Here is a 19,798-nt window from a genome sequence, read left to right as displayed (position 1 = left end):
TCATGAGTTTTCAAGTATTTATCTCTGAAGTGATGAATTATCTGTGCACAGTGGGAGCCTTTGAAGCAGACAACGGTGTTGTTTATGTTAAGCTGTGGTGTGAAAAACAGTAAGAAAACACATTGCTGTATTTCTGATTCCACACACGTTCTGGGTGCATGTCAGGGAAACATGGGTTTTTTATTCTTTCATGGTCATGGCCTTTTTAGATTCACGATGAAGATTCTCCTCTAAGCCTGACTTTGCAATAGCCCATCCACCCACTCTGTGGTTTAAAACCTCAGTTTCAGAGTTTGCTTTGGGTTTGAGTGAGGGGCTCAGGGGCCATGGTACCTGGAGTGGTGCTTGCTCATTAATGCCTCCTTTGCCAAGACCATGATCAACGCTAGGGAGGAGACAGCATGTCAGCTGTCACACAGACTTGTCAGCCTCTTTGTACCTTGGTTTCCCCAAATTGTAAAAATAATGAGTGGATTCTAGGGCATAGCTTACACTCAGCTAACGATAATTATAGGTTTTTACACATACGCAGCTGTTTAAAATGTGTTTGTCTTATATTTCACTTACAACATCTGCAAAAACTGCATCCCATGCCATGCCTGAAATGTGCCAAAGCTCAGTTCTGTGAGTAAATTACAACCAAGATTTCTATAAAAAGACATAAATCAAGAAGCAGAAAATTATTCTTTGTAAACATTCATCATTCAGCAGTGATCCTAATTTGTACAGGTGAAACATCACCTCTACACACTAAAGACATCCCAGTTGGAAGACTCTGGCTTCTGACTTAACTCTGGCTTCTGACTTCACACTTTCACATTTACACATGCGCTGCATTAGGTACACCAAATCACACGCAACAAATACTTGTGCTCAGTGACCTTCGTTTCCTCTCTCTAGAACAGAGTTTCACAACTTGAGCCCTTTAGACATTTTGGGCTGGGTAATTCTTGTTGTGGGTGTCTGTCCTGCACATGGTATTTGTTCTACAACAACCCATGGCAGTTCATTTTGCAGCACCCTGGCCCTGGCCCTGGCCCACTAGCTACCACGGCATGTGCACAGCTGCCGGATTGCACCTGGTGCAGAATCATAGCAGTGGAGTGGCACAGCTCTGTGATGACCCACTCTGACCTGGGTGTCTTTGAGTATCTTTGCTAGGGACTGAAAGATTGGATATATAATTCTAGTTAACTTTCTACAAGCAGAATTTTAATCATTTTTCAAAATAAATAACAAGTGGGCTATAATTAGGATTTTTTTGAGTCCAACACTGTGCACCATAGGTGGTTGAACCACCACCTGAGATGCAATTTGAATCCCAGATACTCCACTAACAATCTAACTTCCTGTTAATGTGCCTGAGAAAGCAGTGGAAGATGGCCCAAATGCTTGGGGACCTCTGCACCCACTTGGGAGACCTGATGAAACTCCTAGCTCCTCACTTCAATTTGACCCAATCCTGGCCATTATGGCCTTTTTGGGAGTGAACCAGCAGATGAAAGATCTCTCTCTCTCTCTCTCTCTCTCTCAGTGTGTGTAAGTCTGTCTTAGATAAAACATCTATCATAATTCCAAATGCAATTAAATTACAACTTACAAAAAGCGCAAGAAAGGTAGTGGTTCAAATGTACGTCTTTCAATAGACTGTATGTTATTACAGGATAAATCCCTAGGGAAAAGAAAAGGAAATATGCCTTGATTATCTACTTTAGATCTCTAATCAGCAGGAATAAACAGGATTTAGAATTGAGAATATGGCTTCTGTGCTTTTGTCTGAATGCTAAATCTTGGATTTCCATATGAAATTTCCAGAACCTCTAATTCTACCTGCAACTTTCTGTAATAGGCTCACCTTCATGCTCTTCACAAATAACATATATAATTACAGGTCTTGATAGATTTTTGAGGGCAAAATTTTCTGATAGCAGGAATTGATTAGAACCTCTCTTCCCTCTTCTGTAATCCAGAGATAGTTTACGTCTCTCAGTGTGTATATCCATTTCTTCTTAACATTATTACCCTTGTCTCTTCCCATTTCTTCAAAGCATAAACTCTTTGAAAGACATGGACTTGGTCTTGTTCATCTGCATTGACCACCAAGTTGAAAACTCACTCATGGAGGTAGGGAGGACTAGCATTGTAGACAGTGGGTTAAACCACCATGCCTATTCAAGCCCCAGCTGCTCTGCTTCTGATCAGCTCGCTGCTAATGCATCCGGAAAAGCAGCAGGTGGCATCCCAAGTACTTGGTCCCCAGCCATTCATGTAGAAGACAAGGGTGGAGTTCCTGGCTCCTGGCTTTGATCTGCCCCAGATCTGGCTGTCAAAGACATTTGGGCAGTGTGCCAGAGCATGGACAATCTCACTGTCTCCCTGTCTTCTCTCATCTCTACCTTTCTCCTATCTCTCTGTTGCTCTTCTTTCAAATACACATTTTAAAAAATAAATAAAACTGGCTCATGGAAACCAAGCAAACACAGATACTTATGAAATAAATGAGTAGCTGTGGAGTAGTAAGTAGAAGAATGAAGAAGTGACTAGTTTTAGAGAATGTGGTTGTAGAACTCCAATGACTCTGCAGTGCATTGTCATCTACATAGTGCTTGTGGAGCATGTTTGATTTATGCGCTTGTTTTCCCTGTTAGATTATGAGCTCCTAGAAGGGTAAGAATCCTGCCTTACACATTTTTACACCTCAAAAGCTAAGTAGTGGGCTTGGTATTCTCTTTCACATTTAAAAAACTGATTGGCTCTTACAATGATGTGAATAATACAAGATCAATAGATGCAGAGGTAAACATGCATGTACATAAAGTCAGCAAGAGGAACTACACAACAGAGACTATCATATCGAGAAGTGAAGATACATTGCAGTATGCATCTATACTTCCAAATCGAAGACAGACTCCCACTGAAACTTTTAAATAAATCTTGACGTTAGAATGCTGAACTTTCTGTCATTGACTGTACTTACAGTGTCAGGATAGACTCAAACATCAGAATGATGAACTTATGACTGTTTCTGAAAGACATACTATTGTAATAATATAGGAGAAATCAGTGGGAAGGAGAGGAATTGGGTGGGGAAGGGGAAATTGCCAAGCCTATGGAATTGTTTCAAGAAAGAGAGAGAGAGGGAGAGGGAGAGAGAGAGACAGGGAGAGAGAGAGAGTAAGAGATAGGAAGGAAGGAAGGAAGGAAGGAAAGGAAAGAAAGGAAAGGAGAGAAAGAGAAAGAAAAGAAAGAAAGAAAGAAAGAAAGAAAGAAAGAAAGAAAGAAAGAAAGAAAGAAAGGAAGAAAGAAAGAAGGAAAGAAAGAAAGAAAGAAAGAAAGAAAGAAAGAAAGAAAAAGAAAGGAGAAAGGAAAGAAAGGAAGGAAGGAAGCAAATATATAGGCTATCATGCAGTCAGCTTACAAAGGATGTCCTGGCAGAAGCAATGAAGAGCCTACTCTACCAAGCAGTTTTCTCATTTCTTTCTCTCCAGACTGTGTTTGCCTAGATTGTAAAGGTACCCAAGACTTCCAGTACAGAAGCGGCTGTCCCTTTAGGGCCTAGATGGCTTGGTCATCAAAGAGGCCATGCTAGCATCACGCTCTTTATACCTACTTTCCTTATGCCTCATACAATGATTGGAATTACACAAATATGCCATATGAATTATATATGCTTATGAGCAACAATAATTAGCCTAATAAGGATTAATGGTTGTCTAGCTCTATACTACTTTGTCATCATTTTAAACGTGTTTTCTAAAATCCAGTGTAACAATTTCTGCATTGAAACACAAATACCAATCTATCCTGGTATTTTTAAATTATTGATTATATTAATTCTTCTTTCTTCCCATTTGTTATTATTTTTTTTATGATACACTTCCATATGTGCTGGGATTTCTCCTACCCCCTCTCCAAATCCCCTGTCCCCAATAGTATTATTTCTGTTATTTATCTGTTTTGCTATTTAGTATTTAGTCTAATTCAGGTTAATTTACCAAGCAGTTTTGAATTTGTAGAATCCACATTCATGTTAGTGGTCTATATTTCATCTCCTTTAGGCAAATATCTAGGGTTATCTTTAATTCCCTTTCTTCTACTAAGTCTTCTGAACTAGCTTTGTAAAGTATTTTTCCATAAAGGTCAGATGGTAAATGTTTGCGGCTTGGTGGATCACATACTGTCTCAATTGCATTTTCTGCCTTGTTCCTTTTTTGTTGGTGCTTTTTTCTGGCCCTTTATAAATGGGAAAGCATTTATACACAGACCTGGACAAGATTTGATTCATGACATATGGATTAAATACAAATGTAAGCAAATAGAATATAAACATGATGTACCAAAGTCCGTTGTGTGTCTAAAATGAATCAGATCTTATCACCACTCTCCTGTGTAAATGAAGTTTCCTATCTGGGTCTTGTCTATATAATTTTAAAAATGCAAACTGCATAGTAGGCATTCAGTGTATTAGAACATACTCAGACTTCTAGAATTGCAGGATTGTATTACTAGAAGAAACTCTAGAGATGATCTGGTTTGAACCCTTATTTATTTTACAGACAACCATAATCTCTTAAATTAAGAAAATCACATAAACTTACAGATGCTGGAGTGATATTAGGCCTTCAAATGAATCCTTATGTAATTCAGTCAAATGATTTTCACTGAGAATTCTAGAAAATGAAAAGGTTATTTCTGGAAATAAGGGCAAACCAATGAAAACGTTTTGCTACATAGGAATTATTCTGTAGGTGAAGGTGACCTCAGAAACGATGTCACTTAGGTAGTAGCTTCATTCTAATTTCAAGTTGATGATGCCTTTTCTATTTTTATTTGTACCTTTTCTTCATTCATTCCATCTCTAAACACACACACACACACATACACACACACACACACACACACACCCTTCCCACCAAGTCATATATTTAATATCTACTCTGCAGATCACAATAATTCTGGGAGGCACCAAGATTGGCAAAACTGCCATCTCCTCCAGTCTTCTGCTAAACCTAAACCTCACCACAGAAGGCCCATGTAGCCATGCTGCCTTCAAGCTAATGTAGACACGAGAGGCAATAATAATGACTGAATCGGTGCATACCTGCGTCTCATGTGGAGACTTGAATGAGTTTTAGGCTCTCAGCTTCACTTGATCCAGTCCTGGCCATTGAAGGCATTTGCAAAGAGATCAGTGATGGGACCTCACTCACTTCCCAAGCCCCTTAACCCTGTCTCTCAATCCTCCCAGCTCTAGGGCTCACAAATAAAGTTGATTAAAATTATTTTTCTTCTCACTCCCTTCTCTCAGCCATCTTTACCACCCCCCTTTCCACAACCCAGAGAAAACAAATTTGCTTTCCTATGAAATCAGTTTCATTTCTCTTAAAATTTAGGGAAACAAAATCTCTAAAAAAGATATGAATGAGGTAATATAAACTATGTATCATATTTAAGAGGTTCATAACTTATGAATGATTTGTAGCAAGTTTGCTCTGAACACATGAGGTATCAGTGTTCATAATCCCTTTTCCCAGGGTAAGTCTGTTTTGTGTTTTATTTTTTAAAAAGTTTTAATTGCTTTTATGCAAAAGGTAGAGCTGGGGGAGGCCACTGCAGTGGCAGCAAGGCAGGGAAGATGGCAGATGTGATCGACTTGTGACAGTACAACATCCAAAACAAGGAGATCGTGGTCAAGGGGGAAGAAGTCGTCTTCAGGGGGTTCTCCTGGCCGAAGAACGTCAAGAACAGCTACGTGGTGTGGGGGTGGGGGGGCTGAGAGGGAAGGCCAGCCTACAGAGTACTACACATCGGACTCCATCCTTTTCCTGTTGAACATGTGCACCTTTCCCATCCTGTTTATGTCCACCATGCAGCTACTGAAAATATTCCTGTGGTTAGGAAACCTGACCGTAAAGATCTGCTCAGCTGTCTCAATGGGGAAGCATCAACGAGTGCAAGTATTGTAGAAGCGGCCTCTGGAGATAGGGCTGCAGGGATCTACTCAAGTCAAACGAGCTGCAGATGGAGTTCTAGCAGAAGCCAAGAAGCCACGAATTGAATGTGTACTGAAGAATGTGTACGTCTTGCTAAAGAGAGACTGGCTGCGCGTTTGGAGGGGCATAAAGAAGGAATTGTACAGACTGAACAGATTAGGTCTTTGTCTGAAGCCATGTCAGTAGAAAAAAAATTGTGCAATCAAAGCCAAACTATGGCTAAGAAACGGTCTACTGTCAAGACTGATCTGGATGATGATGCCACTGCCGTTAAGCAGGGGAGTCTTGTAGATGCTGAGGTAGATGTGACCTGAGATATCATCAGCAGAGAGAGCGTGTGGAGCAACGGATGGCGATCTTTCAGAGCACAGGAAACAACTTTTCGAAGAACATTTTTGCAATTCTTCAGTCTGTGATAGAGAAGGGTGGGCACCTAACAGCGACCAGCTCCAAATGCGGCCCCAGTGGATCCCACATGTGTACGAAACTGCCTATCCCGGCTGCATACAACAGGTATGATCAGCAGAGATTCACAGGAAAAGAAGAAACAGAAGGCTTCAGAATTGACAGTGTGGACACCTACCAAGTTATGAGACTAAAATCCGTAAAGGAGGGTGCATCTGCCTGCAAGACTCAGACTCGTGCAGCACAGCCATCCCAGGACCAGTTTCACAAGCAAGACCTCCTCCAAATCAGAAGAAAGTTCTCAAACACCCATCATCATAATTCCCACAGCTACCACTTCTTTAATAACCATGTGTAATGCAAAAAGCCTTCTACAGGATTTAAAATTGGTCTCATCAGATGTAAAGAAGAAATAGGATTGTCATCAAGAAAAACTCAAATTCAGAGAAGACCAAATGCAACCAAGTGGCACCACAATTAGTGTCACAGTACCTTATAGGGTAGCAGATCAACTCCTTAAACTTATGCCTCAAGATTGGGATCGGGTTGTGGCAATGTTTTTTTTTTAAGATTTATTCATTTTTATTGGAAAGCTGGATATACAGAGAGGAGGAGAGACAGAGAGGAAGATCTTCCATCCGATGATTCACTCCCCAAGTGAGCCACAATGGCCAATCTGAAGCCAGGAACCAGGAACCTCTTCTGGGTCTCCCACGCGGGTGCAGCGTCCCAAAGCTTTGGGCTGTCCTCGACTGCTTCCCCAGGCCACAAGCAGGAAGCTGCTGGGATTAGAACCTGCACCCATATCGGATCCCAGGGCGTGCAAGGCGAGGACTTTAGCCGCTAGGCCACACCGCCGGGCCCGGGTTGTGGCAATTTTTGTGCAAGGTCCTGCTTGGCCATTCAAAGGTTGGCTGTGGCTTTTGCCTGATGGATCACCAGTTGACATATTTGTCAAAATTAAAGCCTTCCAAGTATGATGAAGTTCACTTAGATCCAAACATTCAGAAATGCGATGTAACAATGTTAGAACTCAGCTACCATCAGCGTCATTTGGATAGACCTGTATTCTTGAGGTTCTGGGAGACACTGGATAGATACATGTTGAGGCATAAATCCCACTTGAGATTCTGAATTTCTTGGCTCCCTCTTTTCTGGAAGTCTGGACTAAGAAACACGGATATACATTGATACAAAGACTGAGACTCAAGCTGTATGAATTTATCAGGAGCCTGACCATTGAAGAGGGTCACACATCCATCTCTTCTAGACTTTCATGTTTTGTGCTTCAAAGGGAGTGAGGCTTCTCATCCAGATAAGCAAACTTTTTGGCTTACCGCTGTTTAATACTAGCCTTCTAGTCTGTAATTGAAATTGTATATTTTGATAGAAGTTATTTTTTCATTGATTATATTACCATTACTTAAAACTCTTTTTTTTGGAAACTAGAAACAGGATGTAAATGTGTGTATGTTTAGCGATTATAAGGCTTTCTAAGCCATCTTGCTTCTGATTTTTTATTGCTTTATTAATTCCCTTCACTGAAAATACTATGTTATGAATGGTGTTAAATTTTACTCTCTGGGTCTGGCGGCGTGGCCTAGTGGCTAAAGTCCTCACCTTGAATGCACCAGGATCCCATATGGGCGTCGATTCTAATCCTCCTGGCTCCATTTCCCATCCAGCCTCCTGCTTGTGGCCTGGCAAAGCAGTAGAGGATGGCCCAAATCTTTGAGACCCTGCACCCGTGTGGGAGACCCAGAAGTTCCAGGCTCCTGGCTATGGATCGGCACAGCTTCGGCCGTTGTGGTCACTTGGGGAGTGAATCATCGGATGGAAGATCTTCTTCTCTACCTCTCCTCCTCTCTGTATATCTGACTTTGTAATAAAAATAAATAAATCTTTAAAAATTTTTTTTTACCCTCTGGAATTTCCAAAAACAAACAAAGGGATGTGACTATTTTGAATGAATCAAAATGTCAGCCTAAAAATCTACCACATCTGCATTTATTCTATTTATAAAGGAATAATGAAAAATCAAGAATAACTCTTCAGTTTTGGTTGAATTATTCAGCCTTTATTCAGACTTTTCCTTATATAATACAGTCAATGAATGTAAAAAAAAAAACAAAAATAAAAAGAGTTGGGCCCAGTGCAGTAGCCTAGTGAGTGGCTAAAGTCCTCACCTTGCATGTACCAGGATCCCATATGGGCGCTGATTTGTGTCTCAGCTCCTCCACTTCTAATCCAGTTTCCTATTTAGGGCCTGGAAAAGCTGTGGAGAATGTCCCATTTCCTCGGGCCTTGCACTCACGTGGGAGACCCAGAAGAAGCTCCAGGTTCCTGGTTTCAGATCATTTAAGCTCTGGCCATTGTAACCATTTGGGGAGTGAACTAACAGACGGAAGATCTTTCTCCCTGTCTCTTTCTTTGTAAAGATGCCTTATTTAAATAAATAAATAAATAAATAAATAGGAAAAACTAAACATTTTTTCTAAAGTATATGTAAACCGATTGCTTCTACAAACAGGAAAATGATGAAACAACAGAAAGATAGACAAAGGGCAGAGACCTTAATGAAACATAAGTGTTCAGTAAACATTTTAAAGATACTTAAATTCATGGGTAATCAGAAAAATCTAAATTCTGATGAGACCTCTTTTATTCACCTGCCTTCAGCAAAACGATGGAGAGAATCCAGTGGTGAGAAGGTGATGGGAATGAATGATGCCATGGGATAAATCTGGCACACAGCTTTGATGACATTTAAATTCATATCTGATTGGTCTTTACCCCAGCAACTCCATTTTTAGATTTCACTCTACAAACTGCTTTTCCGTGATCACAAAGAAATGTGTGCTGCAACTGTGCATGAAAATTTGAATATAACCTAAAAATCCATCAATAGGGGAATTATTAAACTATGATAGAGACATATTGGGGAATATGATGCAGTAATTTATAGGAAAAAGCTGGTCCTCCAAGTGTGGGGAGGGAAAGAGTCCCAGGACACATCGTGAAGGTAAGGAATCAAGTTGCAATGTGTAATTACTTAGGCACAATAAGTACATATGTGTATATTCAACCATGCAACAAAGTTATTTTGCTAAATGTAAACATGTATGTAGGCAAATGCATGATAAAAGAACTCAAAGAGCATGTACTAAAGTCACAAGCAGTGCTTACCTGAGAGGTAGAGAATTATGGTATAAGGAAGGTTTTCCTATACCTCTTTATTTTCATTTTTTATCCACTAAGAAAGAATTACATATGACTTAAACTATAGAAAATAAATTTAAATTGACTCAATTCCAATCCTATGGTTGGAACAACTAGCAAACTATAATCAATAGATATTGATTTTTGACGTGAAAAGGAACTGGCTTTTCTTAGAGGTGTTAACCTCCAAATTCTAGACCAAGAAAGAGCTTATGATGCTGTCAGGGTTTTTTGTTGTTGTTGTTGTTGTTGGTAACCTTAGTTAAAGAGAATATACTCACATTTTCTCAGCCCAAGGATATGATTTCCATACATTTTCATCAATGTAGGAAATAAAGTTTTTCTGGAAATTTCTGTAAACAAAGAGTTCATATCCATGAATTGAAGAATGAGGAGAACAAGGAAAAGATTTATGACAACCTCACAGGGCTGTTGAAATATGGAAAGTATTACAGCTTTTCAATTTCTAGGTATCTCAGATTGCTGGTTTGCACAGTGAGTGAAGTGATAGTGTGGAGGGCCTGGCACTCATTCGTAAGCCTTTGTCTGCTTTATGTTCACCAATAAAAAGTGTCTAAAAGAGGAGGCCAGAAGAAGCTTCTGGCTTTAGCTTGTAAGACCTCTCTCTCTCTCTTTCTCTGTCTCTCTAGCTCTCACTCTCGCTCTCACTCTCACTCTGCCTGTAAGTCTTTTAAATATATTTATATATTTAAAACTCATTAATGATGATATTACATTAAAGTCCTGGGACCCAGAAGAAGTTCCTGGCTCCTGGCTTTTGATTGGTGCAGCTATGGCCATTATGACCGCTTGTGGAGTGCATCAATGGGCAGAAGAACTTCCTCTCTCTCTCCTCCTCTCTGTATATCTGCTTTTTCAATAAAAATAAATGAATCTTTTTAAAAATGGATCAGGAAAGCAGCAAGGCCAATCACAGTGAGACTGGAGAAAGAGCACAAGAATAAGGAGGAGAAAGATAGGGAGAGTTGAGAAGCAAAGGATCAAAACAGAAAGGCAGTGTAGATTGTGGACATGAGGAAGGCACGGGAAGATCCTGAAGGAAAGGCTACCTGACAGGCAGCATGTAAGGAAGTAAGAGGAAGGGCAGGTCTTACAAGATGGTGAAGGTGCCATTGTAGGTGTCGGGCGCTGGCACAGGCACTTGGTGGAGCTTCTGACTTGGACTGAGCCCAGTACATAACAACGTCTCATTTCTGCAGGTACACAGCTTGCAAATGTTGATACTCCTGGTGGTGGTCTTTTCCTTTTGCACAGTCAAGGCATTTACTGAAGGTTGAGTAGTAAGTTCCAGATTTGAAGGCTGACCTGTGACTGAAGTTAAGTTTGAGTGCTGAGTCTGAACCTGGTCTGCATGTGGAGCTGTAATCTTTTTCAGGGATGTGGAATGTTCAGCCTCTACAGTAGGCACTGGCATTTTGTTAGGCTCCAGATTCGAAGGCTGAACTGTGCTGCTGGGCAGCACTGGGTGCTGAGCTTGATTCTGACCTGCTGTTGAAACTGTTATCTCATAATACACTGGGGATTGGGATCCAACCTCCTTAGGTGCCTCTGTTGGCTGAGCTGGAGTCTCCTGCATAGTCACAGAAGGGTTAAACTCTATAGTAGGCTGTGGAATTTCCAAGTCTAGAGGCTTAACTGTGACTCCAGTCTTGTTTGGATAGAGAGTCTTAAATTGCTCAGGATATGGAGGTACTAACTCAGAGTGCACTGGCAGTGATGTTGTGCTTTTTGCGGCTGTAAAATATTCAGCCTCCATACTAGGTTTGGGAGTCATAGTTTCCCCTAGGTCCAAAGGCTTAACTGTGACCTTGAATGAGGTTAGATGTTGAGGTTGATCCTGACCTGGGGTTGGAAATGTTCCCTCCTGATTTATGGGAGGTTGGGTTACAACTTCCATAGGAGGCTGCATTGGAGTCTCCTGAGTGGTTGGAGAGGGTCCAATCACCGTACTGGGTTCTGGAGTTAAGGCAAGTTCCAGGTCTGTGTTCAAAGGTTTATCTGTGATATTGGTTGATGCTAGATGCTGAGTCTGATCCTGACCTGGGGTTGGAAATGTTCCCTCCTGATTTATGGGAGGTTGGGTTACAACACTTGTAGCAGGCTGAGTTGGAGTCTCCTGAGTGGTTGGAGAGGGTTCAACCACCATACTGGGTTCTGGAGTTAAGGCAAGTTCCAGGTCTGTGTCCAAAGGTTTAACTGTGACATTGGTTGATGTTAGATGTTGAGTCTGATCCTGACCTGGGGTTGGAAATGTTCCCTCCTGATTTATGGGAGGTTGGGTAACAACACTTGTAGCAGGCTGAGTGGGCGTCTCCTGAGTGGTTGGAGAGGGTTCAACCACCATACTGGGTTCTGGAGTTATGGTAAGTTCCAGGTCTGTGCCCAAAGGTTTAACTGTGACATTGGTTGATGCTAGATGCTGAGTCTGATCCTGACCTGGGGTTGGAAATGTTCCCTCCTGATTTATGGGAGGTTGGGTAACAACACTTGTAGCAGGCTGAGTGGGCGTCTCCTGAGTGGTTGGAGAGGGTTCAACCACCATACTGGGTTCTGGAGTTGTGCTAAGTTCCAGCTCCTTAGCTGTAACATGTTCAGACTCTGAGGTGGATTCTGGAATAATAGGTGTTTGGTCTAAAAACTGATCTGTGATATTGGGTGACACTGGAGGTTGAACCTGGTCCTGACCTGGTGTTGAAACTGCCATCTCATAATATGCTGGGGGTGGAGGCACAGTCTCTGTAGGCTTTGTAGGCTGAATTTGTGTCTCCTGCATGGTTGGGAAAGGTTCATTCTCTTTACTGAGTTGTTGAGTGTAGATAAGTTTAAGGTCAAACTGTTCAACTGTGACTTCAGTCTGGTTTGGACGTTGAGTCTGAACCTGTTCTGGGTATTGAAGTGTCACCTCAGGGAGTTTTGGAGATGTGGTCGTCCCTGGAACTGTAAAATAGTCATGGGGTTCTGAAGCAACAGTAAGCTTCAGTTCCAAAGGTTCATACGTAGTGCTAGACAACATGAGATTCTGAGCTTGATTTTGACTGGCTGTTTGAACTGTCTGCTCCTGATATACTGGAGCCTGAGACACAACTCCCTTTGGTGGTTCTGGAGACTGAATTGATTTTTCTTTCATAGTTGCAGAAAGTTCACCACCCATAATGTGTTGTGGAGCTATGTTTAGTTCCAGGTGCAGAGGCTGAAATGTGATGCTGGGTGGTTTCAGATCCCAAGCTTGATCCTGAGCTTGTGTTGGAACTATCGCCATCTGATATCCTGAGCCTTGAGCTACCACTTCTTTGGGTGGCTCTAAAATCTGGGCTGGGTCCACCAGTTGGGTTGGGGAATGTTCAACCACTCTAGTGGGAACATGGAGTTGAGCTGAGGCTTTTTCCTGGGCTGGATATGACTTCACTTGCTCAAGATGCTCTAGGATCTGAGATAGAGCCTCTTGTGGGACTGAAAAAGGTGCCATCTGCTTGGGTGGCTCTATAGGCTGAAAGGTGGCCTCTTGCTGGAAGGGAGCTAGTTCCATTTCAGGGAGCTCTGGAGGTGGAGCTAGAGCCACCTGTTGGTCTGGAGAGGGTTGCATCATAAGAGAGACCTCAGGATGCTGAGCTGGGGCTGCCTGCAGCACTGGATATGGGAGTTTGGCAGGATAATATGGGATCATTTGCTGAGGAAGAGAAGATTCCACTTCCCTCCGAGCCTCTGAAAGTGTTATTGCAGCCTCCCGGGGGTCTACAGTTGGTTCTGTCTCTTTAGGTGATTCTAGAGGCTGAGATGGGCCTTCTGGTTGGGTTGGAGAAGGCTTAGCCTCAAGAGGCCATGAAGGGTATCCTGAAGATGCTTCAATCTGCTTAAAAGGTTTTGGTGGTTGAGCTAGAGCCTCCTGTTGCACTGGATAAGATTCTGCCTTTGGGGGTGGTTCTGAAGGTTGGGAAAGAAAGTCAAGCTGGGTTGGAGAAAATTCAGCCTCCTCAGTAGGAACTGAAGGTTGAGCAAGATTCCTCTGCTGAGCTGGAGGAGTTGGATCTGCTGAAGTGGGCTCTGGGGTTATGTTAAGCTCAAAATCCACATGTTTCACTGTAGTTTTAGAAGACTTTAAATACTGACTTTTAAATGTTATTTCTGGATCAAAAGGTGAAAATGTCATATCCTGTGAAGGAAAAATATCACTAGTCTCAGAGGATGCGGAGGGCTGAGTTGGAAGTTCCTGTTGGTGTGCTAACTGTTGAACAGCCACAGGGGGCTTGTGAGGCACAGCTGAACTCTCCTGTTTGCTTGTAAAAGGATCCTCAATGATTTCTTTGGGCTGCGTTGGAATCCCTGCATCAACTGGTGATTGCTGAGCTGTGTCTGCTAGCTGGTCTTTCAAAGGCTCAGGCTGCACAGAGGACCTTGTGAACAGAGCTGGGGCATCTTTGCGGGTTGAGATTTCAAACTGATTGGCAAACTTAGAAAGTTCAAAGGGGATACTGTGCAGTGTTGGATGCTGAAATTGATTATGACCTGGAGGAGAAACCATTTTGTTGGGATTCTCTGGAGGTTGAGCTGCAACTTCTTTAAAGATCCCTGATGGTTGCATCAGGGAATCTTGAACCTTCTTGGGGGTTGGTAAATTCTCAGCTGTGACCTTCTGTTTGAATGAAAGCAATTTCTCAATCTGAAAACCTTTTGGATGTTGAGCTGCAGCCTCCTGCTGAATTGGCAAGACTTTCAGTGCTTTAGGATGTTCTGTGGGAAGAGTTGGGACCTCCAGACGGGTTATGGGATTTACTTCACTCGATGGGACTGAGAACTCATCTATAGTCTCATTTCTGACTGGAGGAGTCACCGCCTCTGCTGTAGGTGCTGATGTTTTGGGAAGGTGCATATAGATAGGATTAATAGCAAAACTGGACAAAACTGAGTCATAATCATCATAGTATTCTGGAAGTGAAGAGGTCACATTCTGATGCTCTGGAGACTGAGGTTGTCCCTGCTCTGGTGGTGGTGAAGTTTCCACTTTATCAGCAGGTTCAGAAGGTTGGGGTTCAGTCCCTGGCTGGCTTCCAGATGCATCAGCCTCCTCAGAAGATGCAGGCGGCTTCACTGGTAGCTTCTGGTCACTTGGATAGGGTTCAGTGTCCATAGAAGATGCAGGAGGCTCTGCTGGGGCCTCCTGCTGGTCCAGGAAAGGTTTATCCTGTACAGAAGACTCTGCATACCCACCTGGCTTTTCTTGTTCATCGGCAGAAGGTTTTGTCTCCACAGGCACTCCCAGATTCTGAGCTGGCACCTCATGCTGTGTTGGAGAAGATTCAACCTTTTGGGTAGGCTCTGAAGCTATCATAATTTCCACATCTGCGGATGAGGAAATTCCGACTGTAACGCTGGGACTGCTGCCATCATGAGTTTGATTTGCAACTTCATTTGCTACCTCATGACCTGGCAGAGTCTGAGGAGCTTGGGCTAGGACCTCTTGCTGGCCTGGAGGTTCAGTTTCCTCCTTGGGCTTCCAAGGCTGGGCTAGGGTTTCTATCTGGCTTCCAGAAGGTCCCACTTCCTCAGAAAACCCAGAAGGTGTCACTGGCTGTTCCAGCTCACTCGGATGAGGTCCAGTGTCCATCGAAGGGCCAGGAGGCTGGGCTGAAGCCTCAGGGAGGTCTGAAAAAGGTTCAGTCTCCACAGGAGACTCTGCATACTCAGCTGGTTTCTCCTGTTCATTGATAGAAGGCTCCATCTCCACAGGAGCTCCCAGAATCTGGTCTGGCAGTTCCTGATGGCTTGGAGAAGTTTCAACCTTTTGGGTTGGCCCTGCAGCTATGGTAATATGCCAAACTACATGTTTAACTGTAACTCTGGGAAGATTATCATGATGATTTTGATCCTGACTTGGAGGTTGATCTGTCTCCTCCTGACTCAATGGAGCTTGAGCTATATTCTGGAAAGGAGATTCTGAGGCTTGAGCTGGAGACTCTTCTTGGAGCTCTTCAGGGAGCTCTGAAGGCCCTGCTGGAGCTTCCATTTGGCTACCAGGAGGTTCAATTGCTTCAGGAGACACAGAAGGTGGAGCTGGCTGCTCTGACTCCTTGGATAAGCTTTCTCTGCCCACTGGAGGACCAGGAGGCTGAGTTGGGTGTCTCTGCTGAGCTAAAGAATGGTCAGTCTCCACAGGATACTCCTCATAGTCCATTGGATTCTCCTTTGCTGAAGCCTGCGTTTCCACAGGAGCTCCCAGAATCTGGTCTGGCACTTCCAGCTGGGTTGGAGAAGTTTCAACCTTTTCGGTAGGCTCTGAAGCTATGGTAATTTGCACAAATATAGGTTTAACTGTAACACTGGGGATGTTATCATGATGATTTTGATGCTGACTTGGAGGTTGATCTGTCTCCTCCTGACTCAATGGAGCTTCAGCTATATTCTGGGTAGGAAATTCTGAGGCTTGAGCTGGAAACTCTTCTTGGACTGGAAGTTTGACTTCCTCGGGGAGCTCTGAAGGCCTTGCTGGAGCTTCCATCTGGCTACCAGAAGGCTCAGTCTGCTCAGGAAACTCTGTAGGTTTAACTAGCTCCTGCTGCTCTTTGGGAGAGAGTTTGGTGTACACGAGTGAAGTTTGAGGCTGAGTTGGGTATCTCTGTTGAGCTAAAGAAGGATCATTCTCCACAGGAGATGTGGCATACTCAGCTGGTTTCTCCTGTTCATTGGCAGAAGGCCCTGTTTCCATTGGGGCTCCCAGAGTCTGAACAGGGACTACCTGCTGGTTTAGAGAAGATTCAAACTTACTGGTAGGTTTTGTAGTTGTGAGAACTTCCACTTCTGCAGGCTTACCTGCAACATTGGGAATGTCATAATCATGAGTCTGATGCTGTACTGGGGAATGAATCATTACCCCATGTCCTGGCAGACTCTGAGTTATACTCTGGATACCAAACTCTGGTATTGCCGCTGAGATTTTCTGCTGGTCTGGAAGTTTGATTTTCTCGGGGGTCTTTTCAGATTGTGCGGGGGTTTGCAAGTGTTTTCCAAAAGGTTCAACCCTCCCAGATAAAGCAGAATGCTGAACCTGTGGCTTGTACTCATTGAATAAAAATTCAGGGTCCACAAGAGGACCTGGAGATTGAGCTATGGCCTCTTGCTTATCTAAAAGGTTAGCCTGTTTAGGAGACTCAGCATAATGCTCTAGTACCTTCTGTTTACTGGGAGAAGGTTTTCTCTCCATAGTAACTTGCAGAATCTGAGGTAAGATCACTTTCTTGGTTGAAGAAGACTCAACATTTTTGGTAGGCTCTGAAGTTATGGGAACCCCCATATCTGTAGGCTTAAATGTCATATTGGGAACATGATAATGAGTTTGATCCTGAGTTTGAGGCTGAACTTGTGCCTCATAACCCAGTGGGGTCGGAGCTATTTTCTCCAACAGAGACTTTAGCACTTCAACTGGGCCTGCTGGTGGGGTTGAAGATCTCACCAACTCAGGGACCTGTGGGGTCTGATGCAGGGCTCTTGATTGAGTTGAGGAAGATTTCATCTCCTCATGGTGCCCTTCAGTATATGCTGTGGTCTGATGCTGGTTTAGAATAAGATGAACGTCCATATGTCCCTTTGGTGTTACCATAAGCCCCATATCTGCTGGCTTAGCTGTGACACTGGGCAAATCTGAGTGGAGATTTTCCTTTGGACCTTGCGATGGAGTGTTCACTCCATGGTGCACCGATGACTGACCTCCAACTTGAGGAACAACTTGATTCTGAGCTGAAGCCGTCTGTTGAGTTAAAGAAAGTTTTGCCTCCTCAGGGGCCTGTTGTTTTTGATGTGGGGCCTCCTCCTGAGTTGAGGGAGAGTATTCCTTTTCAAGGTGCTGTAGATGTTGAGCTGGGGCTTCTTGTTGGAGTGAAAAGGAGTGACCCTCTAGCTGAAATTGAGAGGGTTCCATTTGTTCAGAGGACTCCCGCAGCTCACGTGGGTTCCCCTGGAATTCCAGAGGTAAGATGTCAGGATAAACTGTATCCATTCTAGGATGTTCATAATCATCCTGCAGAATAGACTCTGGATGCTGAGGCTTTGCAGATTGGCCTGGCATCCCAGCAAGCTCAGCAACTCGCTGATGCTGAGCTAGATCCTTCTTCAACTTCAGAGGTGAAACAATCAACTTGGTTGCCTTTGAGTTCAGACTATCTAGAGTTGGAACAAACGTTTCAAATGACTGATCCACAGCCTGATCAAGACCTGCAGTTTCCATCTTACGCCTGAGTCGTGGAGGCATAGCTCCATCTAGCACCTGAACTACATTAGGGAGCCTTTGTTGCCCACGTTGCTTGTCATTCAGATCCTGATACATAACTTCAAGGTGATCTGGTTGTGGGGGCAGCTCTTGAGCAGAATTCGAGTCCAAGAATGGAACCAGACCCTCAGTCATCTCTTTAGGCAGGATCAATGCTTGTGAGGGAGTAGAAGAGGCCAGGTAATCAAAGGCCCCAGGATCTGCTGGCCCTGTGAGGGCATCGGGTGATCCAGGAGGGCGATCAGAAAAGTGTGAAACGGAGGACTCTGAGAGCCCTGAGGAGTCCAAAGTCAGCTGGACTGGGTCCTGGGTCCTCTGCCAAGGTTTGGTGGCCTGGACTAGTAGCCACAAAGGTTGCCACACAAAGAGGAGCCAGGGGACCCACAGGCACAGCTGGGTCATGATATACAGGGATTACCGGACACTGTGACTTGAGCTGCAGGGGCACCACTGGCATACCCTGAGCAGGAGCCGAAGTGTTATGGAAGCCTCTTGCCAAGCATACCTTAGCAACGGTGTGCCCCGCCCTGCCCCGCCCTTTATTTATGACATTCTTCAATAGGCTGAGAGACTCTCTTACCTCTGTGCCTGGGTAATCCTTTTCCCACAGTTACTGTAAGCCCCAGCCTCAGCAGAGAAATCTACTGTCCCAGCTCCCCCAAAACTGCACACCTCATACCCAATCACATGATGGGATTTAGACCACAGACCTTGGTGACCCTGGGATTCCAACAACTGTTTAGGGTTGTGGGAAGCAAAGCTTCCCAAGGAAGTAAGTGGGCTTGGCCTCTGTGGGTATCCACAGTGCTGTTGATCTAAAATTCGAAATAACGATCCTCACAGGGCCAGCTAGAGAACACACATGGCAGGTATTTATTTCAAAATGTGGCCATTTCCTCCAGACCTTCAATAGTTTTTGTTCCATGTCTGCTAATCAATTCGCTCAATCAGGTAGGGGATACCACAGGATAAGTGGTGACTCCAAGAGTCCAAAAGGAGGGGTTTGGATTGGATCAGCAATTGAATGAGGGAAGAGGGTTTGAGTCCAAATGGAAACCCTTCATGTGTGTTTTATTTTACCTCTGGGATGCTCCCAGCGCCATTGCTTTGTCACCTTGTCCCCTTGAACAACAGCACTGAGGATTCAGATCCTCTCTGAGGTCTTTGTCCCTTTCTTCTTGGATTGCTTTTGTAATGATCTCTCACTCCCATAGATTTACGGGTCTTCCACCTCTTTTCTCCTCAGTACGTCCCCTCAAAGATGCAGACAGCCTCACATCAAGGATTCTATAAAAATCACACACTAGGTAGCGCCAAAAGGAATGCACACTCGTTCTCCTAGAGGCTGCACAATGGAAAGATATTAAATGCCTACACAGTATTACTCAATTTTAGACATTCCCTACAAGAGCTGGTATCTAGGCTTCACAGGAAAAGGATTAAGACTATCCAAGCAGCAACATTTTACTTCTAATAATCCCTGGTCTCATCCAATAACCTCACTCTTATTAACGTATATCCAACCTGGAGGGACTTATCTAGAAAACTGGCAGACTTTACCTAAATGGAACAGCCTTCAATACCTCCTGGCTTCTGCAGATAGCTTCATGGGATAGGTTTCTAACCCAGACAGAAAAGGCTATAAAAGTCTGCAGGGTCCTCCTCAACAAAACAGTCTCAAGATTTGGGTTGCCTGGGACATTTCAGAGCAATAATTACCCCCACTTTATAGCCAAAATGTGGTCTCAGGCCTAGTTATGACATATGAATTTTCTTCTTCCTGGCACCCAATTCTCAAAGGGTCAAAAAGATGAAAGATAGATAGATAGATAGATAGATAGATAGATAGATAGATAAGTGTGTGTGTGTGTGTGTGTGTATGTGTGTGTGATCAAACTAATGC

The 19,798-nt window shown here is 43.6% G+C and overlaps 1 protein-coding gene and 1 pseudogene across 1 annotated transcript in view; one reads left to right on the top strand and one right to left on the bottom strand.

The window, feature by feature from the left end:
• The window catches only part of LOC131482347 (mucin-2-like), a 28,577-nt gene extending 10,071 nt beyond the window's left edge, over window positions 1-18,506 (bottom strand). Inside the window, exons 1-5 of the mRNA XM_058675791.1 lie at window positions 10,733-18,506; window positions 9,899-9,970; window positions 4,599-4,670; window positions 1,601-1,672; window positions 568-648 (exon numbers count right to left, since the gene is read on the bottom strand). Of these exons, the coding sequence (XP_058531774.1) occupies window positions 568-648; window positions 1,601-1,672; window positions 4,599-4,670; window positions 9,899-9,970; window positions 10,733-18,297 (7,862 nt within the window). The 5' untranslated portion in view covers window positions 18,298-18,506. The remainder of the gene's footprint in view (window positions 1-567; window positions 649-1,600; window positions 1,673-4,598; window positions 4,671-9,898; window positions 9,971-10,732) is intronic.
• On the top strand, window positions 5,636-7,721 carry LOC131482342 (parafibromin-like; annotated as a pseudogene).
• Window positions 18,507-19,798: the final 1,292 nt, after the last annotated feature.

The sequence above is a fragment of the Ochotona princeps genome, chromosome 17 (assembly GCF_030435755.1).
Source record: "Ochotona princeps isolate mOchPri1 chromosome 17, mOchPri1.hap1, whole genome shotgun sequence".
Classification (NCBI taxonomy): Eukaryota; Metazoa; Chordata; class Mammalia; order Lagomorpha; family Ochotonidae; genus Ochotona; species Ochotona princeps.
This window is presented reverse-complemented; position numbering and strand designations above follow the sequence as displayed.